Source organism: Pteropus alecto, unplaced genomic scaffold (genome assembly GCF_000325575.1).
Source record: "Pteropus alecto unplaced genomic scaffold, ASM32557v1 scaffold134, whole genome shotgun sequence".
Lineage (NCBI taxonomy): Eukaryota > Metazoa > Chordata > Mammalia > Chiroptera > Pteropodidae > Pteropus > Pteropus alecto.
In genome coordinates this window covers 9,296,762-9,323,963 of record NW_006436283.1, presented here as the reverse complement: position 1 = coordinate 9,323,963, position 27,202 = coordinate 9,296,762, and the positions used below count along the sequence as shown (strand labels likewise).

Here is a 27,202-nt window from a genome sequence, read left to right as displayed (position 1 = left end):
CCTGTTTGGAAACCAACACTTGAATCTTAGGGTAAGAGTTAGACGGAAAAATATTTAATTCCCCAACTCACCAAAGACAATCCGTAGAGGAGAAAGAGGATGAAGACCACCGTGAAGCCAGTCAGAATGACAAACTGGACAGATTTTATAGTAAGTGCCAAGAAAAAGGCTGTAATGAAGATGAAACCAGCATAGAGCAAACCCCAAGAGAGCCTAATATGGAAAAAAAATGTTATTTTAGTATTTTGCGTTCAATTGGAACGAACCTACAGTGGATTCTAACATCATTCTTCTTTCATTCATTTATTCATTCATTTATTCAGGAGATATTTATTAAGTGTTTAGGATATATAAGTACTAGGTAAATGTTCTGGAAATAATTCCTAAGAAATGAAGAATATTCTTTTTCCTAAAATTAATTCCCGAAATATATACACACAGACACACAGACATACACACACATGTGTGTTATTATGAAAAAAGGAAAAATAGGCTTCCAGTCTGATAGATTTTGGTTCCACATTTTCTCTGCTCTATTCCTACTCTGGGACCTCTGACATACTCTGTAACCCCTTTAAGTCCTTTCATTGCCTTGGACATTTGGAATAAATACCACAGTGAAGATTCAGAGGCCAGCCATGTCTTTGTAGGACCTTGTCTCAGTACGTGGTGACCCCTCAGTGACGCTCAGACCCTTTCTCCCCTCTGGGAGTGAGGAGATTCACAAATTTCCTTGGATATAAAAAATTCTTCCTTGTGTGTAATTCTCACTTCTTTTTTTTCCCAAAAGCTGTTTTGTCTTTCTTGGGATGTGTACACCAAATAGTCTACATTCTTGACCTACAACGTTATTTATTTTCTGTTAAGATAGGATAGTCACCAGTAGACTCAGTGTCCATCCCTCATTACTCCTGCTTTGCAATCACCCAGCAGACCCAAACCTGATAACTGTTCTTCAGATAGAGAAGTATAATAACGCTCAGCCTTAGCCTGGCAAGCATTACACCAACCTCGATTTAGTCTATTCATAGGGAAAAGTTAGAAAATCATTAGCTTTGAATCATGACGTTTTGAAGAAGCCCACTTTTCCTGAATTCTTGCATTTAGTTATCCTACACTTCACTCACCAGAACGCTGAATTTTGAAGGCCCATCATTGTCATCAAGCCCTTCATCCTTTTCCTCTCTCTTGTAACATTAATCGATGCATAGTAAATGAATGGGGAAAAGGAAATAATGCAGAAGAACACGAAGAAATCAGTAATTAACCCTTCTTGACTAATGAAGGGATGAATCTTCATATTTTTCCCAGTAACTGACATTAATTCCTCCATCACTGAGTGATTTGTTGTGATCTGAAGAAACATATTAATACATAAATTTTATCTTAATGATGGCAGACTCTGTTTCCTTTCAGTCATCTCTTTTTCCATCAACACACAATGGGCCTAACCTAACTTTTCACTTCTGTGTTCTGCCACGGGCCCACGAGGAGACTCCACTCCAGGCATTCTGAGCTATGCACAGTTCTGAAAATTTTCAGTGTGTTTTATCACCTCCGTGCCTAACATCGCCTGATGATTCACTTGAAATGTCTTCATAACCTCATATATTCAGCAAAACCCTTTCCTCGAGCTTCGGTTTTAAACATCATTTCAATTAGGAATCCTTCCATGGCATTCTAAGCTGATAAGCTTTTGTTCATTTACCAATAACGACTTTATTAAATACCTCTGTGATCTCCAGTGACTTCTCTTCTCATAATTTTCTTATTATCTGTCTGGCTTCCTGACCAGGCTTTCTCCTTGGAGGAGAAAATTTCTCCTCTATTTATGTCTACATCCCCCATGGCACATTGAAACTGAAGTAAAATTTGTTGTAAAGAGACCAGTGAGTAAATGAAAGAACAACGCGATCTATTTATATTTTCGTTGACAAAACTTTCAATGCCTCCTTCATCATTAATCTGCGTTGTCCGTTAGTTCGCACTGGACATTTTGTACTCACTTCTATAATAGCAGCATTGATGGCAGCTTGAAGAGCCACAAAACCTTTCTTCCAGAATTCTGTAACACCGCAGTCAACATCACTGTTGTTTATTTTATAACAGTGAGCTTTAAGGGGGGGAAAAAAAACACCATAACTATCATTATGGAGTATTTCGGTCCTGATTATAGGTAACAGTGGATGTTATAATGGCCCCAAATTCCAACTGTTCTCTTTTTGACTCAGAGCTTGTGAAAACATAAATTATAGTAATAATTTTCAAAGTAGGGTGGGTTGAGCACTCTTGGGAATGTACTGCATAAAATTATAATACACATTCTACGCTTTCTCACATTATTGTCTGTGCTTCTTTGCCCATTAAGAATTTTGTTGAGCTTTTCTCTGATTTTGTATTGTGAAAACAGTATCTTTTTGCAGTTTTCAAATTTAGCAGTGTCTAATATGGGGTGAGAAACAGTACGCTGAAGCTTTGTCTAACAGTGTACATAACGCAGACTTAACGAGCGAATGTAAGTTGATGAGATAATTTATTATGTTCAAGTCACATCAATCAGAACATCTCTTGAAGAAAAAAATATACTTATAAAAAAAAGATCTACCAATCTATTGAGTATTAAACTGCACTAGAGAGATATTATTTAATATAACAAGTTAAAATTGAGTATAGGAATTAAATGCATGTTCCATTAAAATTTTAAATATTTTAAACATCATTTTGAAATGCTTTAGATATAAAATGAAGTAATAAACACATCTATGCCTATGATCAAATTATAAAAATAAATACACCATTACAAACACAGCTGAAATCCCCTGTATATCGTTTGTGGATCTTACGTTTCCCCTAGTCTAAGGTTATATACGTGACTTTAAACTTTTACTACATATATAATTTTTAAAAATGTTAAGCTTTGTTTAAATATGATAACTCATTACATTCATAATTCTGCACTTTGCTTCTTTTGTTCTATATTATGATTCTAAAAATTCTATAAATGACTCTTTTTTTCTTCTTCTTATGATTCTATAGAATCCCTTTACAGGATTGTGATTCAATATATTTATCTATTCTCCTGCTGATGGCAATTTTGGTTAGTTTTCTTTTTCTTTTTACTATTACAACAATAAAAAAGCTGCTGTTATGAAAATCTTTACCTATGTTTTCTTGTGAATATGTGTATTAAGTTAGGATAGTCTACTACGTGCTGCAGTAACACACGAGCCCCAAATCTCAATGGCTTGAGATGGCAGAAAAAGTCCATTTCTCAGTCAGGCTATAAATTCCACATAGGCCTTTGGAAGTAGGGGTGGAGTATCCTCTATTCCACGTTAAACTAAGGGTCCCAAGATGATGGCATTTCCTCCACCTGGTAGCTGCACTACCTGTTGGGCATGACTACCTAGTTTGCAGAAGTAGGTAAGAAAAAGTTGTAGAGAACTCACGTCTGCTTTCCATAGTCTTGGGTCTGGGTATCTGATTATAGCTACCACTTAATTACTCTACACCCTCAGGAAGGAGAACAAAACAGGCTGCAAATGTTTAACACAGGCATGAGACTTTCAATAAGATTCCCATGATGCTGGGTTATAGGTTACATACATCTTCAATTTAAAAATAAAATTTCTCAAGTTTTGTGGAATTTAAAACAGTTCATTGTGTTGACTTCTCTCTGCTCATCAGTGTTTTGGACCGTTCTATTCACTGTCTGGTAAATGTGATATCACGAGTTATTTCAACATGCATTTCCCTGATTGCTAATGCAGGTAAGCATCTCTCCATGTGTTTATTCTTGATTTGTGTTCCTCCTTTTATGAAATTCCTATTGATTTCTCTTTATGACTCTCTTATTTCTATACCCTTGTCTTATGTATTCGAAGTAAATCTTCATGTAATCTGGAGATTAGCTTTTTGTTAGTTTTATTTGTTATTAATATATCATCAAAATTTTACCTTTATTTTTCACTATCTCTATGGTGCTTTTTGATAAAGAAAATTCCTTAATTTTGATCTTCTTAAATTTACCAATCTTTTCTTTTACAGTTTACGTATTTTATGTTTTGTTCACTAAATTTTCTTCTATCCTACAGTTATAAAGATATTCTCCTATATTGACTTCTAAAAGGTTTATAGGCTTGTTGTTCTTATTTAATTCTTTACCTGGATTGGTTGTTTCATGTGAGATAATTTAATTTTCCCAGCGCTGATCTGGATGTCTTCTCTGTCATATGTTAGTTTTCATGTTTGTGTAAGTTTCCCAAGGTTCTCTCTTACGCTTCATTGATCGGTCTGTCACCACAGCAACAGCATACTGTCTTAATTACTTACAACTTCATTCTTTTTAAAGAACTTCTTGGCTATTCTGTGTCTCTTTTAAAGGCATATTTTAAAGTGAATGTGTCAATTTATATGAAAAGATCTATTATGATTTTGATTAGAAGTAAAATAGGTTCCTAAAGAAATCTGGGCAAATTCACATCTGCAGTAGACAGAATTCTAAAAATAACTTCTGCTGACTCTTACCCTTGCATCATATCCTCTCCTTTGTGTATGTACAAATGCATATGTATATACACATATGTATACATTTAAATATAAGTATATATGTGTATATGTGTGTATGTTAATATATCCAAAATCAATGCACACTTTTAAAATGTATTGACTGGCCTCTTGACATTACCATCACAGATAGGGATTTGAAAATTCGCTGTACTAACATTTATTCCCATATATGGCTCATGACAACATTGATATAGAAAGTAGTGGAATTATATAGCTGGAAAGCTACCTGTATGGTCTCCGTGTTCCTTCATTGTTGGAATTCTGCGTCCCAGTGAGAATTTCAAATGATATGAGAATGTATTAGTAAAGATGACTCTTACTATTTCTCCAGGATAATTTGCTGTTAATTTTTTAATACTTTCTTCATCAGACAGTCCCAAGACTTCTCTGTCTGCCATCACAAGAAGAGACTATTATTGTTAGTAAATTACTATGAGCCAAACTTTAGGTTTCATGTTCAGTTGCTTTTACTAGCATTCTTTATGGAAATAAAATGAAATCGAATGTTAATTTGGAGTACATCAGACACAGTAAAGGTTGGGGAGAGACATTTCTAAAGTTTTATCTAGATAGTGTACAATCAGAAGGCATACATTAAAATTAATTCTTTTCTTTTTTTAAATTAGTTATTTTCAAATGTTATAATTATTAAACCAATTCCAATTACATATAATATCATAGCATACAAATTAAACTATTCACAGAAGAATTAGCATTACAATAAATCTAAAATGGTAGTAATATATATATTTAAATCACAATTAGGTACTGGTTTACATTAGGTGGAAATAACTATAGAACTTCATTTTCCTTTAATGACCCTCACAATATAGCTAATATGTTGGGGGAAAAAAAGAGTGAAAGTTAAAAAATATATTAAGTGACTATGTTGATAAAATCATCCCCTCCCTTTTTTTTTCTAATACTGTGTTCAGTGCTAAACAAATGTTTGTAACAGTTGAAAACATGGGAAAGAATATAAGGAAAGTTCTAGATTGGGGTGGGAATGTTGAAGATAAAGTGGAGGGAGCAGGTGGCATGTATTTTGATAGTTTTACCTCTTTTTTACCCCTGGACTCTATTCTTTAAATCTGTATTATCATGAGCAAGTCACTTAACCTCTGTTACTTAATTTCCATATTTGTAAAATAAACATAACAATATCAATTATTAGTAGTACAGAATATTAATACAGAGCACAGACAAATATAATGCAGAATAATATTATTATTCAGAGCCACAGGTTCCCCTTACAATAATACTCGTGGTAGGAAATCGTGGTGTTTAAAATTAATATCTAGTACCTTTTAAGTCATGTTTTCATAGTCTTTTTTATCCTTTCAAATTGTGCGATTTCATGGTTTTCAATATATTCACAAAGTTAAGTAAGCTCTAAGCTGCTTTTAAATTATATCTCAGCTCACATTTATTAGGCAGTCACCATGTATTTTAGTTATATTTGTAAAAAAAAATTATTGTTTTTATTTGCCTGCCACCCAGTCCTCCTTCTAATAGAAACCCTAAAATTCATTGGAGACACTGTCCTTCTTCCATTCACACACCATGTGGTATGGATGTGGTTCACTGGGTGACCTGGCAACCCAACCAATGGGCAATGACAATACTTTATCTCCCTATCCAATGAGATTAGTTCTTGATGGATACAGACCAAGACTAATCTAAGGTAGACCAATTGTTCCAATGGGTATAATCTCTGAAATTATTTTGAACTGTTGGGAAAGATCTGTACTCTTTCACCGGAGTTGTTTATGTAGGAGGGCTTAAAGCTGGAGATTTCGAAGACCATCTTTGCTTCTGTTTGGGGAGAGCCAATCTGTGAATGGAGTCAACACAACGTCACTATAGACCTGAGAAACAGAGACATGTTTCTTCCTCTATGGCTGATATTCCTCTATCTACCTATCTGTGTGCTGAGATTCTTTTTCTTTAAGCTAGACAAAAGATGCCCCTTTTCCTTAAGACAAGATGAATTGGGATTCTCTCACTTGCAACTTAAATACTCATAAAAAATATAGTAGTATCTTATTTTGATATTGTGCCTTCCAAGTGGTAATCCCTTGCTTGGCAAGAAATACATTCACAGTTTTGACTTAGATATTAAGTGATGGTCTCTTACTTCCAACAAAGGAAAAATATATTTACATTTCCCATGATCTAGAAATTTTGACAATTGACTTGGTTTCTCAACTGAAATGCAAATTAAATGTGCACATCTGCGGTCAAATAAACCAAATATTAACATTAGAAATTCCTCTTAGGATGCTAGGAAACTCACCTTTCATAAAGGAGGTTGAGGCAACTTTATCCATTATCTGTTGGGTTGTATTGGTGAAAGGCGTGTATGCAATCGTAAACGTAGATTCGCTAAACGAATCTACCCGTCCCAGGTCCATGGTAGGAAGTGAAGAAAAATCATTAACTTCATGAATATTAGGATATAGGTACAAAAAAAGTAATAGGAGTAGTGAGCTCAACCATTCCTACATAATCCAAGAGAAAGAATAAAAGAAATAATGATTTCAAATTAGTCATCCACAATTCTTTGGCCATACAATTTGTCTCGTTCACTTTTCTAATTTTGATATATCCCACATTATGAACCATTTAACATATGTACAGTACAAAATTCAGCAATCTGTGGCATTCCAATGAGCTATTAATAAAAATTCAAATTTATTCATCCACAGCACCAATCTAAAGCATGCACTGATCATAAAAATATAAGAGGTGACAGTGGCAAGCTGTTATAAATTACTATCAGCTGGTATTACTGTGGTTACCTACTCTTGCTGTACAGGCATACCTTGTTTTATTGTGCTTCACAGATGGTGCATTTATTTATGAATCAAAGGCAAGACCCTCCACCAGCAAAAAGATCATGGCTTGCTTTATTGCGATACTCACTTTATCACAGAGGTCTAGAACTGAACCCATAAGACCTCTGAGGTATGGCTGTATTTGATTCTGCCAAAAGCCTATGTTACAAGATAATTTCAAGGCATTGCTCACTTAGTAGTAACATATTGGTTACATGCCAAGATTCTGGTGTTGTAAACTCGACAGAATACAGATTACCTGAGAAACACTGTCTGGCTAGTTATCAATACTAGTCACTTGAAAACTTTCAATAAGAAGTTTTCTAAATGCATGACTGTAGAAAAAAAATTATCATAGATATATGGTAAAATTTCAGTTTGTTAAAAATGCTATTAGCTATATCTATCTGATTTTAAAAAATACCAAAGTTTAACCAGGACTTTTGTTACATGGTAAGATTATAGGAGCTAATACTAATTTTCTTCTTACTACCAACCACGTTTCCAAATTTTCTGCTATTTTTGAAAAGAATGATTTACTTTTAAAAAAGAGAAAGAGAATCAAAAGAGAAAATACCAGTTATCTATTTCTGTGGGTTGATTTGTTTATTATATCTTCGGAATATCAGTACCTTAACCCAAGTCTCTATGCGTGGGAGCACCAGTAAAAAGTGTGACCATAGATTTTTCAAACATTTCTCAAATTCTCTATTGCTGACCACCTTCCATGCTTTTCGGCCTGAAATGATAGGCCTATGTTAACTGCAATGTCTTCAGACATATTTGTGGTTCAAGGAACAGCTTCTTCTAACTTCTCCTGTTGTATAAAGGTGTTTTATTTCTTTGGAGGGGAGATAAACAAAGCGAAGCTACATTCCAAGGAGTATACAATTTTTTTTGTCGTAAATACAAAGTGACATAGATATTGAACCATACCATTAAGGACTCTCTTTTCATTCTCCATTTTTTAAGGAAGTTCTTGCATAATAAGGCCCAAGTTTGTTGACACGTACTTATCTCCCTCTTATTCATCTCGCTTAATAAGAAAAAAAGGGAGAAGAGAAAGTAAATGTGAAGGTCTTAATGAGAATAAATATCCTGTAAACACAAAAACAAGTAGCCTGATAACCCTAGTGTTCCGATTTATTTCTTAGCATCCGAGGGTAGCATTTTATTACTGCTCCGCTTCCTTTTTAACCCACTCTTTACTCCATCATTGGTTTTGTTTTTATACACTGTGCTAGTTGTCAATTTTATTGACTCTCCGCTCCAAATTCTCTTTACAGCCCGTTCTATAAAAATGGATCCAGGCCCTTTAAACATTTTTCTTCGCCAGCTGGCATGATGTAAAGCTTTGTCAGTGGAGAGGACTAGAGACACTTTGCAAAAAGCAGCTTTCCTTCCTGTTATCAGAACAGTTCCTTTGCCTGATTCCCAGAGCGTGTGTGGTTTTTTTCCCACTGCTCAGACTAAATGATTTTCTCCAATGCAGATGCCTGGACAGGGCAGATTTCCCTGTGTGTTTTCCCTCTAGCTTGACCCAGGGAGCAGTGGTGTATCTGGCTTTGTTTCCTTCAACTCTCCTATTGCAAAGACGGTGCGCTCTGGTCTTTCTGCCCTTAGGTAGCTTGCCATTCAGGCTTCTCTGCCATGCGGTGGACTAAAAGCACATCTTGTCCAACTACACTTTATTCAACACCTTATCTCCCCAGTCAGTACTCATAAAAATGATGGGGGCAAAGCAAGAAACTGGAGTGACTCCTCAGTGTCCCTCAGGCCATACAACCTGCCCACCACTCAGAATATTTTCTCCTACGTGCAAAAGTGTTCAGCCCCACACAAAGACCTGCTGTTGCATTTGGAGAGGGGTTGAAGCAATAGCCAACTGCTATTGGGGGGTGGCAATCTGTAAATCCTCCCACCTATCTCTAATCCTTGCTGTTCAGGGATGCACAAACATCCGTCTTCCCTGGAAGAGAGAAAAGAAAGCACCTTCTCTGGACATGACCCTTGCACCACATAAAAAGCAACAGCCATCTACCACTGAGGGCTGGGTGGGAAAGCTTTCTGTCCCCATACCTAAGCAAAGGTGGGTTGTTGCTGAGGTTTGCTGTGGGGACCCAGCATTGACACGAAGAGAGATGGGCTATCGCCTAAGGACAAGTGAGGAAGCTCTCACTTATGCACGGCCTCCCAGCAGACACAAGGGTGACATATATGTTAGGCCACAGAACAAGTCTCCGCGAAGTTAAGACTGAAATCATACTGAGCGTCTTTTCTGATCGCAATGGTATGAAACTAGAAATCAGCAACAAGAGGAAACCTGGAAATTTTACAAATATTTGGAAACTAAACGACAACACACTTCTGAACAATCGGTAAGTCAAAGGAGGACTCAAAAGGGAAATCAAAAGTACCTTGAAACACATGAAAATGGAAACACAACACACCCAAATCTATGGGATGGGGCAGAGCAGTTCTAAAAGGGAAGTTTATAGTGATAAATGCATGTTTTAAGAAAAAAAATCTCAAATAAATAACCTGATTTTACACCTCAAGAACTAGGGAAAAAAAAAAAAATAAGCCCACACTTTGCAGAAGAAAGGAAATAAAGATTAGAGCTGAAATAAATCAACCAGAGACAAGAATAACAATAGAAAAGATTGAGGAAACTAAGAGGGTTTTTTTTTTTTGAAAGATAAAATTGGTAAACTTAGCTAGTCTGAGAAAATAAAAGAGAAAAGACACAAATACATAAAATCAGAAATGAAAAAAAAGACATTACAACTGATACTAGAAATACATAGATCATAAGGGACTACTGTGTCCAGCCATTTACCAACAAATTGGATAACATGGAAAAAATGTATAACTTTCTAAAAACATACAACCTACCAAGACCGAATCATGAAGAAATAGAAAATATAAACAGACCAATAATGAGTAAGGAGATTGAATCAATAATTAAAAACTTCCTAACAAAGAAAAGCCCCAGATCAGATGGCTTCACTGGTGATTTCTACTAAACATTTAAAGAGAAATTAATGCCAACTCTTCTAAAATTCTTCCAAAATAGTCAAGGGGAAAGAATACTCTCAGATTTATCCTATGAGGCTAGCATTACCCTTATGCCAAAGCTAGAAAATGATACTATAAGAAGAGGAAACTTTAGACCAATATCTCTAATGCATATAGATGCAAAAATTCTCAATAAAATATTAGCAAACTAAATTTACACAGAAAGGATCAGACACCATGACCAAATAGGATTTGCTCCTGAGATGCAAGGATGGTCAATAAATGCTATACACTGCATAAATAGAATAAAAGATAAAAATCATATGGTCATCTCAATAGGTGTAGAAAAAGCATTTGACAAAGTACAATACCCTTTCATGATAAAAAACCTCAAAATATTAGGTATAGAAGAAATATACATCAACATAATAAAGGTTATATATGACAAATGCACAGCTACCATTATACTCAATGGTGAATGGTAGAAAGCTTTTCTTCTAAGATTAAGAACAAGACAAGAATGTTCACTCTCATCACTCTTATTCAAGACAGTGGCCCCAATTCTTCATCTCTACTTGTGTCCACACCCATGGTCTGGTAACTTTGTAGTCTCTTCCATAAAGTCAGACTATAACTTTGACCAACAGAAGGAGGTGGGGGTGTCAATGTTCCATTTCTGAGCCTAGACCTTACAAGGCTTTGAGTGTATCTGCTTGCTCCTGTGGCTCTGCCATTGCTATGAACATACCTGGGCGCACCTCTAAGGAATGAAAGCCACATGAAACAGAGCTGAGTCATTCCAGTCATCTCAGTTTAGAGTTGCCTACATCAGACGATAGCCAGCTGAGCCCCAAAAATGTGAGCAAGCCTATCCAGGATCACCAGAGCCTCTTAAAAGAAGCACACCAGGCATCTCAGATATAAATGCTTGGTGTTGTATGTTATTTGTTGTTTTTTCTTGCCATGAAATGTAAACGCAGCAATAGACCACAGATATGTTACTTAGGATTGCCTATTGAGCTTCTATAATATTGAAGTTTCTTTGGTTCTAGCCACTTTTTATTTTCAACTTCTAACTTGATCACGTTGTGGTCAAAGGAACTCCTACTTGTAAGACATTACTTCTTTGAAATTCCTTGAGACTTCCTTGGTGGTGTGGCATGTTTTAATATTTAGAAATATTCCATGTGTGCTTGAAATAGATGTATATCACCTTTTAGGTTGTTTTGTAAATATCCATTTAATCTTTTAAATTTTGTTCTTCAAATCTTCAGCATCCTTCCTTATATTTATGAGATTAATCGTTTCATGATAGAATTCTATTCAATTTTCCATTCCGATAACAGGTTTGCCAATTTCTTATTCTATCTCTTTTAGTATTTAGTTTAAGGGTTCAAGTTAGTTGCATAAAACATTGCTTCCTTGCTCAAGTTTTAATGGTAGGTTGCTTCTATTTCTGATAAAAGCACAGAGACATGAGGTTTCTGTAGCTTAAAATTTGCCTAATGTAGTTTTATCCATACCTTTATCTTTTAACCTTTTGCTAAATTTTTAAATGTTTGCTTAATGTATAGAAAACTCATGGTTGCTATATTTTTAGGAACCCAAACTGATACATACTATATTTTTAAGAGGTAAATTTAATCGTATATAAATTCCAGTTTTGGAGGCCCTTTCTTTGTTTTTTCTTCTCATGTTAAACTTGCTTTTCATTTGCTTCTAATTATGTCACTTCTATTGAACTTTATCCAGTTTGCCCTCCCCCCATGTTTTCCTTCCTGTCCCCAAAATATAAAAGATATTTAGATTCCTTTAACAGTTACTCTTAAATTTTGGACTTTCTTAGAGAATTATCTTTTTTTTTTTTTTTTTAATGAAAACTTATCATTTATTATCCTTAACCTCTTCATAAAACAAAGACTTTCTAGATACTTTACCTCTGCTGAATTCCAATCCTGATCATTCTGGTTGTTATTATATAGAAATTTTCCTCAATCTTTAATTTAAAGTACACGAAAATCAGATTTATTTTACCATGTATTCAGTTAATTATTTTGTCAATATAATATACAGGTTCCTGTGGGGAGGCTGTCATATACTTGAGCTTGTGTTTGAGATGGAGGGTAGAAATTCCACCCAAACTGGGCTTGTGTAAACTTTAGCTGGATTAAGAACCCAAGACCCTCTGACTGGTGTGTAGGCTAGTTCATTATGAAAACATCCCATGGACTCTACCTAAAATCGTCTGCAGAGAACAGCATTGGTCTCTAATAGATATTGGACCAGGAGGACAGCAGCGGACCACACTCCTCTTCCTGGTAGAAGCAGCAAGTCACAGTTGCAGCATATTCAACCTTGACAAAGAGCATATGTATGAGTGTGTGTGTGTGTGCATGTGTGTATGTGTGTGTTGGGGAGCGGTGGTGGTGAGGAGGAGGCAGGGGAATTTATATACATCCCTTTTTTTTCTGCAGCAAGGACCCCAAATACGTCCCAGAAGGGGATGCCTCAGTGAATGATAATAATGTCACATTATTTCTACAGTACCTAATCAACCAATATTATACAATACGATTTGCCAAGTCTCTCCTGAAAATGGTGGTTCTCGAGTGCTCTCGAAGGTCTTCACTGCAGGAGGAAACACTACCTAAGCTGATCTGTAGAAAGAAGAGAGATTCTGGAACGGTCACCAGTTTTCTGGGAAGCATGCCAGCGGTGTGACTTGAAAGGATAGGTCAGGACTTCTGAGCACAGAGCAGCATCTCCACTCTGAATTTGGCTCTTAAATCCTGAATTTGGAGCAAGTGGTCTCCTCCTATGTGTATCCCACGTTGGCCAGGGATAGAAACTACATGGTTGCCATGAGCTCCTCCATCGTGATAATGAGTGGATATGCCTCCCCTCACTCCCCCACCCCCAGCACCTCCTTTGAAACTCTCATTCATTCATAGAACAAGATAATGCTCGGGGCTGGGCTATTTCCTTGAGACAAAGCTCAGGTAAGATGTGCAGGGGCCAGTTCCACCAGGTGGCATAGTAGCCCAGACAGCCTCAGACAGCATTGCCAGAGGAAGAACCTACACATGCTGCTTAATGAGACTGAGAGACAAATCTAGGTAGCAGCGGACTGCGTGGAGGGGTTAGAAAGCCCGTGGAGTGACAGTCAGAGGGAGGAAGATAATTCCAATCATTAAAAGCATGAAGTCAGACTCCAGAGAGAGGGGGCTGAGGATCCCTGTAGACGGTTCTTGGTGCTGAGAATTCAAGGTGGTCACTTTCAAGGGGACCGTGCAGGGCCGTACAGGGGGGTAAAGCAGGCCAAGAGAGTGACCTCCTCACTGTGGAATCAGCCACCTCCCCATGTGGCATGAAAACTTCTGTCTTGCTCCAACCCCTCAGATTTTCCGCTGTGAATTAGTATCGCCTACTTTATTTTCCCCTAATTCCATGTAGATTCTGTCATTTATCAAAGGTCTAACAACCACATGAGTTCCTTTTTATACACATCATAAATCGTTTCAAACTGTAATGACTCTGGTTTTCCTCCTGTCATAAGTTGTTAAATTCAGAACAAAATGCTTACACTATAGGAACACGAAAATTCTGTTTACTGAAAATAACGTGTATTTTGAAAGAATATTGAGATAAGGAAAAGCTACATATTTCACATTCTGATTCGATCCATGGTGTACACAGAGTAAAAAAATTTGGGAGATCATCTTACATTTCTAAAATTCTTAGAGCCTGAGATTGAGAGACGGGAACAATAAAAATATCTCTGTTAGTGCTTTTTGGTAAATAGTCTCAAAGTCAGGAAAACAGTTCATCTGGAATGTCCCTGAATTATTGTGCAATCAAAATAAAGAATTTCAAAACAATCCAGGTTTACAAATAAATTCTCAATATTCTTAGTTCTTTACAATCTATTAGCAAATTTCAGCTTATTCTCACCCTTAGTTTCTGTCTTAAACCATATAATAGTTGCATCATTTTTTTTAAAACTTATATTTTAACTCAATGCTTTAATTTTTGTAATATTAAATACCAGATATCCAAAAACATCAAAATTGCCCATTAATTTTCAAAATAATTGCTCCATAGAGAAATTGGCACTGAATTCCTAAAGACCTATGTATAATTTTGTGATAGAAAAAAAAAAATAAAGGAAAAGGAAAACCCTCAAAACAGAACAGAAAAACAAAATGAACTTACTTTTGAGAAATTTGAAGCAAGCAATCTAGAAACACATTTAATCCACTGGTCTCCTTATTTAGAAGAAAATGATTCACATAATTTTTTCCTGGTCTTTACCGCATCTCTAGAATCTGTTTTAACTGTTTGATGTCTGTGAAAAGTTCCTGTGGAGACAGACCGCTTTCAGAAGAGGTTATGATTTCAATTCTATTGGCCCTGCCAAATATCACGTTCACGTGATTACTCTTGGACTTTTTTTTTCTTTTCATTGGCATACAGCCAGTTCCTGCAGAGCTGTGTCATTTATACTTTGTTGCCCGGACATATCTTATTACAAAGAGGAATCATAGAGAGGAAATCCAATATTTGTAAGCTTTTCTCTATTATGTCCAAGATAATTGTGGCTAATATCAAAATTTTAAGCACTATCTTTAAATCATGAGAAAGGAAAGAGTTTTATCAGAGAAAACCTGCTTTCTACACAGAGCTCTAGACTGGCTGGCTGATATCATTGCCTAATTGATATCATCATTTGGATAATCAGGATTTTCAACCCCCTATATCTCATTTTCAGTCAGTTCAGAATATTTCCTAATCTCCCTTGAGACTACTCTTTGACCCATGAATTATTTAGAAATATGTTGTTTCATTTCCAAGTGTCTGGAGATTTTCCTGTTATCTTTTGTTTATTGCTTTCTAGTTTAATTCTGTTATGGTCAGAAAATTTATTTTGTATGTCAGATTTGTTAGGATTTGTCTTATGACCCAAGATATGATCTGTCTTGGTGAATATTCCATATGCACTTTAAAAGAGATGGATTCTACTATTGAATGAGGGGCGTAGTATATAAACATCTATAAACATCTATTAGATCTAGTTGGTTGATGGTCCTGGTTAGTTTTTCTATATTTTTGTTGGTTTTCTATTAGTTCTGTTGATTATTAAGAAAACAGTATTGAAGATTTTAACAAAAATTAGAAACTTTTCTTTTCCCTTTCAGATCTAACAGATTTTTGCCTTGTGTAACTGGAAGCTGTGCTGTTAAGAACACACACATTTAGGATTGTGATGTCTTCTTGGTGAGCTGGCCTTTTTATCATTATGTAATGTCCATCTTTATCCCTGGTAACTTTCTGTGCTCTGAAATTACTTTGGTGTTACTATAGCCATTTCCACTCTCTTTTGATCAGCTGACCAAATGACTCCTCTATCATTTCAATATTCTTTGCCATGATTAATTTTTTAGTGAGTGCATTAATCAGAACATGCTACAATTCATTTGCTTTGATTCTTTGTTGACCCATACGTAGATGATTTATAGATGATCGAGCCACTCAGTTCTGAGTGCTATGCCCTTTTGCAAATATTTACAGACCCACAAACTTCAAATGGAAGTTTTCTGGATGCTTCTGACTTGGGATAGGTTGGACCAGATTATGTCAACGTTTCTATTGTAACAACTATGAAAAAGACAGGTAAATGTCTTATTAGAAACCATGCGAGCCAATAGCCAATGGAGCCACATTGTTATGGTACAGAAAGAAATTAGTCCACTCAGGTTGATAAACAAGTAAAACTATCTACCAAAAATTAAGACAAAATAAACACTTTTCAGAGAAACAAAAACAGCTGAGAGAATTTGGTAAAAAAAAACCAAACAACTGTTAAGAATATGTAATGTCAACCCTAGAGTAGCCAGTAAAAATAAATAAAATAACTAAACAAACAAATAAACAGGCTAATATGCCAGTAAATAATATCAAATGGTATACTAAAAATATAAAATATTACTTTTAATCCAACCATTTCAATAATTACACTAAATACAAATAATCAAAACACCCCACCTATAAGAGAGTTCCAGACTTAATTTTAAAAGTGTAACATAAATATATCTTGTCAACAGAAAAAGAAAGCCCACTGTAAATTTAAAGACTGAAAGACGAAAACTAAAACAAAAAAGACGGGAAAAGATGTAGCATGGAAACACTAGTTACTGGAAAGCTGGAGCAGCTATATTAATAAGGTACAAACTAGACTTCAGGATAAGAACTATTGCTAGAGATAAAGAGGAATTTCCTAATAATATAGTGGTTAATTTATTAAAAGACACGAACCACGTAAATTGATACAGAACTGATAGCAGAGCTTAAAAATTCATGAATGAAAAACAGTACTGAAAAGGCCAGCTGATGAGTCCACAGTTACAGCTGGAGATTTCAACATGTTTATTCCAGTAATTGATAAAAATCACTAGATAAAAAGTCAGTAGGTGTATAGGATATTTGAACAACACAATCAAGCTACTTGAACTAATTGGTCCCTATTGAACACTCCAAGCAAACAAACAAACCAGATTTTTTTTTTTTTTTACAAATGTACGTGGAATATTTACCAAGATAGATCAATGTTAAATCATAAAACAAATCTCAATAAATTTAAAGAATATATTTTAAAAATATACTTTGACCAAAAGAGAATTAAGTTGAAATTAAGAATAGCAATACAGCTAGCAAATGCCCAAATAATTTAAAATTAAACAACATTCTTCTAATAACCTTTATTTCAAAAAATATATTTAAAGAAAAAAATAAAATATTTTGATAAAAAGGAAATGCAACGTATGAAATTTTTGTGGGAAGCAGTTCAAACAGTACTTATAGGACAATCTGTGGTTTTATATGCCAGTATAAGAAAAAAGTCTAAAATTAATGATCTAAGCACTCACCTTAAGAAACTAGAAAAATAAGAGCAAATTAAATAAAAAGTATATAGATGGAAGAAAAGAAAATCAAAATAAAGATAAAGGCTAGAATAAAAAATAAAAAAGTAATAAATAAATTCAATGAAACTAGAAGCTGGTTCTTTAGAAAGACTGATAATATTGATAACCTTTAGCTAAACTGATCATGAGAAGGAAAAAAAGACAAATTGCCGATGATAGAAATGAAAGATGTTTGGCTAAAAGTATATCAGGTAATTAGAAATAATAAATCATATGTAGCAATGCTGATATCAGGCTAACTATAAATTAAAAAAATTAAACATAATAAGGAATTTATAACAATTATATCTATTCACAAAAAACCCAGCAACAAATTTTAAAAAGCAAAAATTACAAAGAGTCTATAGCCATGCCACCCTGAATAAGCCCGACCCCATCTGATCTCAGAAGCTAAGCAGGGGTGGGCCTGGTTAGGACTTGGATGGGAGACCACCTAGGAAGACCAGGTGCTGTAGGCATAAAAAAAATAAATAAGGGATTGTAAGCTGACAAGTTCCTTGCAATCTGTGAGGTCAACCAAGGGTTGCCTCGCCTAAAAGAAAAAAATTACAAAGAGACACAAGAGACATAAATAAGAGCATAAGAGTGAGTTATTTTAACACATCACCTTCAGTACAAGTTAGAGAAACTGGAAAAAACATATATATAGAAGATCTGAATGACATAAAAGGTACTATATATAGATATAGATACTAAAATTATAGTGTCTTATATATATATTTCTATGGATCTATTTTAAAAAGCATAATCAACAAGGTACTATATATATACTTCAGTATGTGTTTATATTTGGCTTATATGCAAGTATGCTTGCAATTTTTCTGTAAGATTGAATTTATGTCAATATATCATTGTCAATCTAAATAACTTTACACCCTGATAATAGAGAACACACCTTCTTCTCTAGTGCACATGAACCATTCAGAAATATTGATCCTATGTGGGGTAAGAAAATGACCACTAAGTTCTATATAAAATATAAATATTATAAACAATATTCTCAGAAAACAGTGCAATAAAACTAGGAATCAGCACAATTTAAAAAGGCATTCTGCTTTGAAATCGAATAACTTATTAAACATCTTTTGAGTGGAAAGGGAAATAAAAATTGAAGTTAAAGAATATACAAAATATAATTATAAAACACTGCATATCAGAATCGGTGAAATATATTTAAATAGGTGATTAAAGTAAATTCATGGCCTTAAGTACTGTTGGCTCACGAGCTTGAGATCTTCCTAGGTGAAATCAAACACTGGCCCCGAATACAGAGGGCAAAGATAGGAGAGGCAGACCTCTTCAGGTTGGTAAGTGGTGGTTTTAAGAAGCAAAGGAAAGTACCAGATCTGTCCTAGGCACCATAAGCGGAGGAGACCTCTGCATTCGCCGCCAGAATCTTAAACGTTCATATTAAGACCGTACCAGGATTCAGTCATAAACACCATCCAGATGTTCTCAACAACACATTGCTCTTCCAAGGCCGCATCCTTGAAAATGGCGTCCTTGAAAATGGGAACAGCGAGTGGAACTTATAGTCCAAGGACAGGGGAGTGGGGAGAGGCCTTGATTGCCCAGAACAGCCAGAGCTTCTATTCTCATGGAGTTGAGGTGTGTCACCCTCCTGGTATGTGCACGTGTCCACCAACCTGGAAGCTCTCCTAAACCATCCCTCTGTGTTTTCAGGAAGGCTTCATCACAAAGTCATGGTTGATTAAATCATTTACCATTGGCAACTGATCCGACCTCCAGCCCTCCCCTCTTGGAGGTGAGGGGGTGGGATTGAAACCACATGGTTGATTCTCATGGCAACCAGCCCCCAACCTGAGGTGAAGGTCCTAGAGGCACCTCATCAACATGACAAAAGAAACCTTTACAGCTTTCATCACTGAGGGATTTCAAGGGTTTTGGAGTTCTGTGTTGGAAACAGGCATGAAGACCAAATATATATTTCTTATTATAAATCACAATATCACAAACAGAAACACAAAGTGTCTCCCACAGGAAAAGCTTCAGGGTATAGTCAACTATCACGTCTTTTTGTTGTTTCCATCAACGAATCCCATATAGGTACGATTTTCTGGGCAGTCCTGAAAATTGAAAATGTAAGTGTTCCCAAAAGGTCTTAATTACATAAGAAAATAGATTTCTCATTCTGAATTACCAAAACGAGTTATTTTAGAAGTGTGCCAGGGGTGTGGCTTACACGGATCTAGACTTGTAGGTGCAAAACCAGCAGCTCCATTGTGGCCAGCGTCAGTTGGCTCTTAGGTCCTGGCATTTGAGAGGAGTGACCTCCTCTCTTGACCACCCGCCATGTTGGTCAGGAACAATCCAAACAGTTGTACTAGCATATTGCATGGAGGTGAGGAGTGGGTATACCATGCCCACTCATGGAGCAGGATGACACTCAAGGCTGGGCTATTTCCCAGAGACAAAGCTCAGGTAGGACGTGCAGGGGCCAGTTCTAGTGGGTGGCATAGTAGCCCAGACAGCCTCAGACAGCATTGCCAGAGGAAGAACCTACACATGCTGCTTAATGAGACTGAGGACAAATCTAGGTAGCAGCGGACTGCGTGGAGGGGTTAGAAAGCCCGTGGAGTGACAGTCAGAGGGAGGAAGATAATTCCAATCATTAAAAGCATGAGGTCCGTGTAACACAGGAGCTCCCTGCCAGGAACCTACATCAGGGATTTGGCTATTCCGAGAAAACCACCAGGAGGACCAGAGGAGTGAGACACGCTGTTTATTACTCACGATGCAGGAGAGCTCCGTGGGTGGCCGGTAGGAGCTGCCTAAGCTGCTGCTGGCCAGGAGCAAGCAAAGCTCTAAGCACATAAGCAGAGCAAGGGATTATCTCATTGGGGGAGCAGCCTCCTTCTCAGGCGGATTTGGGCAAGAAGTGGCGCTTGGTTACAGGAGCAGATAATGTCCTCGGGGGCAGGCACTGCCTTCCTTGGCTGCTGGCCGGGCCGCCATCAGTCTTCTGAGTACGTGGATGGCTCTGTTCTGAGCTAAGCCCATAGTCAGAGTTTCCAGGAGCCGCATGCACTGCCTCTAGCCACGTGAACACTTAAAAGGATCGTACAGGAGGGTGAGCTGGCCAAAAAGTCATTTCCTATCTATGGAATTAATATAGAAAAGAGGCATAAGAACTACACAAAAAGACTAAGTATCCAAGCAGGTTGTGTTCAGAGCCTGCCACGGGCTGCTAGACGTGGGACCTGGATGTGACCACCCACTGCGTCCGGGCCTATAGCTTCCTTGACAAAAGTCATTCTTGACCTTAAGTGAGCCTGTAGATTGTCTTTGTGCATCTAAGATAACACACCCTGAGAATCTTATTCCCAGACCCCTCACGGCACATCCACAGAGCACAAGACCACAGAACCCCTCAAGGTTATCTTGTCCTCCCCACCCCCTGTACCATCTCCATATGCTGTAAGTGTTCATTATTAACTCTCCTGGACCCACCAGGGTAAAAGTGTCCCTCTGTTTCACTTTGATCCCATCCCAGAGAGTCCCCGCTTGGCTTTCTCCCACCCCCTTCATCCACCACCAAGGATTCCATGGAACCCTCCCAACGTCTCCTCCTTTGATTCTAATGGATAGAATAAGCTGCAAAGCTGCCATTCTTAGGAGCATGTTATTATTCTGCTGAGATTTTGCTTCCTGACAACTGCCATCAGTTTGGCTCAAATAAACTCATTAAAATTCTTTACCGGTTTGAATGTTCTTCATGTCGACACAACTTTATACCCATACCATGAAAGGAAAACAGGAAAACAAAGACTTTAAACTGTACCTTACACAAGTTAAAAATAAACCCAACCATTCATTCCATTCTTTATTCCCTAGTCAGTAATTTTTCACAGAAACTAAGAAGCAGATATAAATCCAATTCTCAAACACTCAGGGGCTCATTCTCTGACTCTGAGAGAAGACCATGCTCTGCCTATGGAGCATTATTCCTTCTCTAGTAAACTTCTTGTTTTTCTCTACTTCTGGCTGGCTCTTGAATTCTTTTCTGCACAGTGCCAAGGACCCTTCCTCTCTCAGTGTAGGACTTGAGTCCCTACTCGGGGGCATTCACCCCGTTCTGCATCAGAATCAGTCACAGCCAAATGTAGCTCGGAGAACTGAGTCTGACTCCAACTCTCTGAGATTTTCCATTGTGAGTCAGTCTTGCAGTAGAAACGAATTCATTAACCTACCTCTCATGCTTGTTTTTTTTTTTTTTTCCATTTCCAGATTTGTGTATGCGCTATAGCTCATATCCAAATAACAAGTTAACAACATAGGGTTGTCATCATGAAGTTGTAGTTTGCTTCTAACCATAAAGGTTCTAATTTTTCTCCTGTCATGTTTATGTTAATGTCAGAAGAAAACTGTTACTATTCAACATGAGTGTGAAAGATTGTTTGCTACAACTATTTGAATAGCAAAGGATGTGGATTTGAAATAATTCCCATGTAATGAAAAGTATATATTACTCAATCTGATTGAATATATTATATCCAAAGAATAAAAGAAAAACATCTTACATTTATAAGAAAGCATCATATATTTAAAAAATTTAAGTCTGACAGTGAGACAGAGATAGTAAAAACATTTTTTTAAATGCTATCGATAAAAAAGGATCAAAGTTAGAGAAAATATATCCCAAATGCCTGTAAATTGGTATGCAATAAAATCATCAGTATGCTCATTTATGCATATCTATCTATCTCTCTATACATTGCCAACTCAGGCTTTCAAATGCATTCACAAGGTTCACTTAAGTTCCTTCTGATCAATCCGTTAGCAAATTTCTAGCTTATTTACACACTATTTTTTTTTGGTTTCAACATGATAAAAGAGTTACAAAAACTTTTTCAGTTATTAACCCAGTCTTTTTTTTCCCCCGTGGAATATAAATCAACAGCTATTTCTAAACATTCAATTAATTATTATAAAAATAATTTCTCCAGACGTTTGGCACTTGGTATGTGGGAATCTTATTTGTGATTGCATAACACAAACAAAACAGAAAAAGAAAAAAAGATGAACTTACTTTTGGGAAAGTTATCTAAAAATCTCAGTTTATTCCTAGGTTTCATTATTTCCTGGAAAACAGTTCACATTTCTTCCTGGTCTCTACAATATGGGTGTAGACGTAGATGTGAATAAAACCAACACTAACTCTGGGTCCAGTATTTCCTTTTATTTTCATGCCAGGACCTTTGACCAACTTCACTGCCCTTCGCATGCATATCAGAGCTTTCTAGTTGATGATTATCTGTGAATGGCATGACCACCGAGATAAATATCAAACTAGTAATAGTATCGATTATAAGCAATCGTCTATCACAAGACCGCCAGAGTATGGCCCCTGGTGCTACTTCATTCTTCTGTCTCTTTGTCTTGTCAATCATTAGTACCTGAGTTATACTATTTTAAAAAGTATTGTAACAGGGATCTGGCAGCAGAGAATAATTTGTGCGAAACAGCTGGCCCCTCTGTCTACTCTGGCCCAATCTTCCTGTAAGTAATAATAAGTTCTGTTACACCCTGTGGAATTGCCTGCTCCATCTTTCAGTCTGAAGATATCTTCGCATTATGGTGGCCATCGCCCCTTTGCCCTGCCATCAGATATGTCTTCCTTATGGTTGAACTGTTTCTCCATTTTGAAAATTCTCATTAAGACTGCTTTCTAGAGGGGGATGATGATTGCAGTTCTCTCGGCTGGAGAACACTAAATTCACGTGATCACTCTTGGATAAACTGCTTTTTGATTGACCTCCAGCCAATTATCGTGGCAGAGAAGGACCAGCTGTACTTGGTTGGCTGGCTGTATCATATTATAAAGGGGTATCTTACAGAGGGAATTTAATGTTCTCTTCTATGTCTCAGAAGAAAGTGGATAGTTTCAAAGTAAAAAACATTATCTTTAAACAGTAAGAAAGTAAAAAGCTTAGTCAGAGAAAAGCCTTTTTATCTCTACTCACAAGTTCTGGATCTTTTGATTGACATGTTGATTCGGGTAATCTAATCAGGGTTTGAACATTTTAAAAGGCAAATTCTGGATTCTTCTCTGCTTCCCATATCACACCTTCCATCTCGACTTTTTTAAAAATCTCAGGAAATAGTAGTACCTCCTTTCTCTTGCTCAAGATAAAAGAAATCTTGACTAGCCTTCCTTCACTCCTCCAGCATCCCCTTCACACACAGCTTTGCCAAGATGATAAAATTACCAAGCAGTTGGTTTAAAGACATGCAATTATAAAGCAGTGGTGGTGATCTGGACAGTCAGTGTCATTTTTGGTTGTCACACTCAAGTGCAGGTTGCTACTGGCATCTAGTGGGTAGAGGGCAGGAATAAATTCTATAAACCACAAGACAGCCTTTCCTCTCCCGCCAACCCCCAATAAGGGATTATCCAGTGAAAAACGTCCATAGTGCCAGTGTTGAGAAACACACTTAGTATAAGAATGGAGCCAGTATCATTAAAGTTATTTATTTAGAATCACTGTAATGTTTTCATTCATTTTGCCCTTAGAACTATTTTTATTTTTTTCATCAAATACTGCAAGCATTCAATGAATACACACTTTATATGTCTACATTAGGTCATCTTTACCTAGTGTTTTACAATATAAGGAAGGCTAGACTCACCTGAAAGTATCTTGGGTGTCTTGGGTTGGATTGTGCCCAGTGAGGGGTTTTGAAGAGACATTAAAATAGTTCCAAAACTTACAATGAGAGTTCCATTTCAAGACTGCAGTTTTAGCCCAAGGTTTTAATTCTCTTACATTGAAATGGCCATGGATATAACTCAATAAGTATCAAAACAAGGGAAACATTTACATTAGCAAGAGCAACGGAAAGTTCCGATTGTTTGGCTAAACATTTAGAGGACAGAGTGGTGGAGACAAATTGAGGTTGATGGACACATTGACTTGTTACAGAGTCAACACAGATAAACAAGTAGGAAGATATTGGGAAGGCTCACTCCTGCAGAATCCTGATGCAGGAAAGGACTGGGGACAGGCAGCTTGGGATAGTTCGAAGGTCTTTGGCAATTACATCAGTGCCCTGTATTTACTTCAGGTTTTTGTCCCACATCTTTCTTGGCATGATCTACTACATTAGTCAATGTAATGTTAACTGTCTGTTGTAACCACCCCATAATCCCAGTAATCTCAGTAGCTCAAGGCCACAAAGTATTTTGCAGTAGTTTAGTTTCTGGTTTTATTTTGGAGTATGTGTGGGTGTGTGTTTTATGTCTCAGCCCTGCGAAGGCCAGGTGGCTCCTCTAGGCAGCTCACCTCCAAATGGTGACTCAGGGACTTGTACTTTCCATTGTGGGGACTGCCATTTCAGAGTCCCTTATTTCCTGACTCATAAATGAGAAAAAGAAGTCACACTGAAATCTAGCGGGAGATTTAGGTAATGGCCCAAGAGTTGCATACATTATTTCTGCCCGTATTCTATAGCCCAGAGCTAGTCACATGGTCTCAGAATAACTCCAAGGGACTTTAGAAAAAAAAGTCTCCCAGTCCGTTCAGAAGGAGAAAATTGGATTGGTGAGCATCAACGGGTATTTACCTAAACAACATACAAAATTAAGTAGGGCTGTCATTACCACAGATTCTTTGTAAAGATGCCATGCCAGTTGGAAGAAACAATGCCCCAGCTGATTTCAAGATAATTCAATAAAAGAGCGCAATTTCATGTTATCTCCAAAGTGTTTTCAGCACCATTTAAACAATATAATCCATCACTGTGACACTACTGAAAAATGAAATGCAATTAACTTTCTTACTGATCAGAAAAAAATCTCTCAATATCAAGATTTTATATTTTTGTTGCTATGTGCAATATAGACTGTAAGCTTGACTTATGTTTCTCTTTGAAATAATAGTTCAGTGTCTGGAGTTGTTATGCTAGGAAGACGTGACTTCTTTGATGTGGAAGGGATTATGAAGAAACTTTTTTTTTTTATATTGGTAGGAGCGGGATAAGGACTGGTTTAACTCTTTTCCCAGAATACTCCTCTCATCATTTTGACTGCTACTGATGTGGCTCTCCTTATGATTATAGAAAAATAATTTTTAAATTTATAAACCTGTATTTTGTTATCCGATTCTCACATCAAGTCAATGAGTTAATAAGTCAGGTATTAATATTCCCCTTTTAAGGTGGAAAAGAGACTCAGCATGTTTCAATCACTGACCTACAGACCTATAACTTAGAAAGTAACCACGAATGATACAAATATAACTTTGCCATTTCTGAGATTTGAGAACTAAGAGTTTGAATTTCACAACCCACACAAAGGACACACTTGGAGCATCTGGCTTAGGTGATGAGGGAGACTACAGCACTGGGTCCCACAGGACACATAGTACATAAGGCCATCTTGCCAAGACTGGGAGATGTAGTAGATCTACCTAATACATAAAAACAAACACCGAAAAGCAGCCAAAATGAGAAAACAAAGAAATATGTCTCAAATGAAAGAAGAGGAGAAAATTACAGGTAAAGAACTAAACAGAATGGAGGCAAACAATTTATAGATGCAGAGTTCAAAACACTGGTTATAAGGATGCTTAAGAATCTTAGTGAGAACTTCAACAAAGAGATAATAAGCATAAGAAAGGACATAGAAACCATAAAAAAAGAACCAGCCAAAAAATGAAGAATGACTGAAATGAAGAATACACTAGAAAGAATCAAGAGCACATTAGATAAAGCAGAGGGTCGATTCAGTGACTTGGAAGACAAGGTAGCAGAAAACACCCAATAGAACAGTGAAAAAAAAAAAAAAAAGGATAATTTAAGGGACCTCTGGGACAACATCAAGTGTACCAAAATCTTCTTTGGGACTCTCTGCGCTTCTTGGACTTGTATGTCTATTTCCTTTGCCAGATTAGGGACGTTTTCAGTCATTATTTCTTCTAATAGGTTCTGAATTCCTTGTTCTCTCTCTTCTCTTTCTGATATCCCTTTGATACTATATATAGAGAACCCTAAAGATTCCACCAAAATCCTGTTAAAACTGATCGATGAGTTCAGTTAAGTAGCAGGATACAAAATTAATACTCTGAAATTAGTTGCATTTTTATACACTAATAATGAATTATCAGAAAGGGAAATTAAGAAAACAATCTCATTTACAATTGCATAAAAAACCCTAGGAATAAATTAGCCCAAAGAGGTAAAAGACTTGTGTTCAAAAATTATAAGACATTGAAGAAAGAAATTGAAGAAGATACAAATAAATGGAAACACATACCATGATCATGGATATGAAGAATTAACAATGTTAAAATGTCCATACTACTCAAAGCAATCTATAGATTCAATGCAATCCCTATCAAAATACCAATGGCATTATTCATAGAACTGGAAAAAATAATCCTAAATTTATATGGAACCATAAAAGACTCTGAATAGCCACAGCAGTCTTAAGAAAGAGAAACAAAGTCGGAGGTATCACGCTACCTGATATCAAACTATATTACAAAGCTATAGTAATCAAAATAGCAGGGTACTGGCATAAAAACAGACATGTACATCAATGGAAAAGAACAGAGAGCCAGAAATAAACCCGCATCCATATGGTCAATTGATCTAGAACAAAAAAGGCAAGAATATACAATAGAGTAAAGACAGTCTCTTCAATAAGTGGTGTTGGGAAAACTGGACAGATATATGCAAAAAAATGAAACTAGACCACCTTCTTATACCATATACAAGAAGAAACTCAAAGTAGATTAAAGATTTAAATGTATGACCACAACCCATGAAACTCCTAGA

At 36.5% G+C, this 27,202-nt stretch overlaps 1 protein-coding gene and 1 pseudogene across 1 annotated transcript in view; one reads left to right on the top strand and one right to left on the bottom strand.

The window, feature by feature from the left end:
* The window catches only part of ABCA8 (ATP binding cassette subfamily A member 8), a 58,142-nt gene extending 43,358 nt beyond the window's left edge, over positions 1–14,784 (bottom strand). The window contains exons 1-7 of the mRNA XM_025047121.1: positions 14,637–14,784; positions 8,343–8,442; positions 6,862–7,070; positions 4,796–4,956; positions 2,007–2,113; positions 1,128–1,354; positions 72–213 (exon numbers count right to left, since the gene is read on the bottom strand). Coding sequence (XP_024902889.1) covers positions 72–213; positions 1,128–1,354; positions 2,007–2,113; positions 4,796–4,956; positions 6,862–7,070; positions 8,343–8,438 — 942 coding nt within the window. The 5' untranslated portion in view covers positions 8,439–8,442; positions 14,637–14,784. The remainder of the gene's footprint in view (positions 1–71; positions 214–1,127; positions 1,355–2,006; positions 2,114–4,795; positions 4,957–6,861; positions 7,071–8,342; positions 8,443–14,636) is intronic.
* Positions 14,785–17,743: 2,959 nt separating this feature from the next.
* LOC112480190 lies at positions 17,744–17,862 on the top strand (annotated as a pseudogene).
* Positions 17,863–27,202: the final 9,340 nt, after the last annotated feature.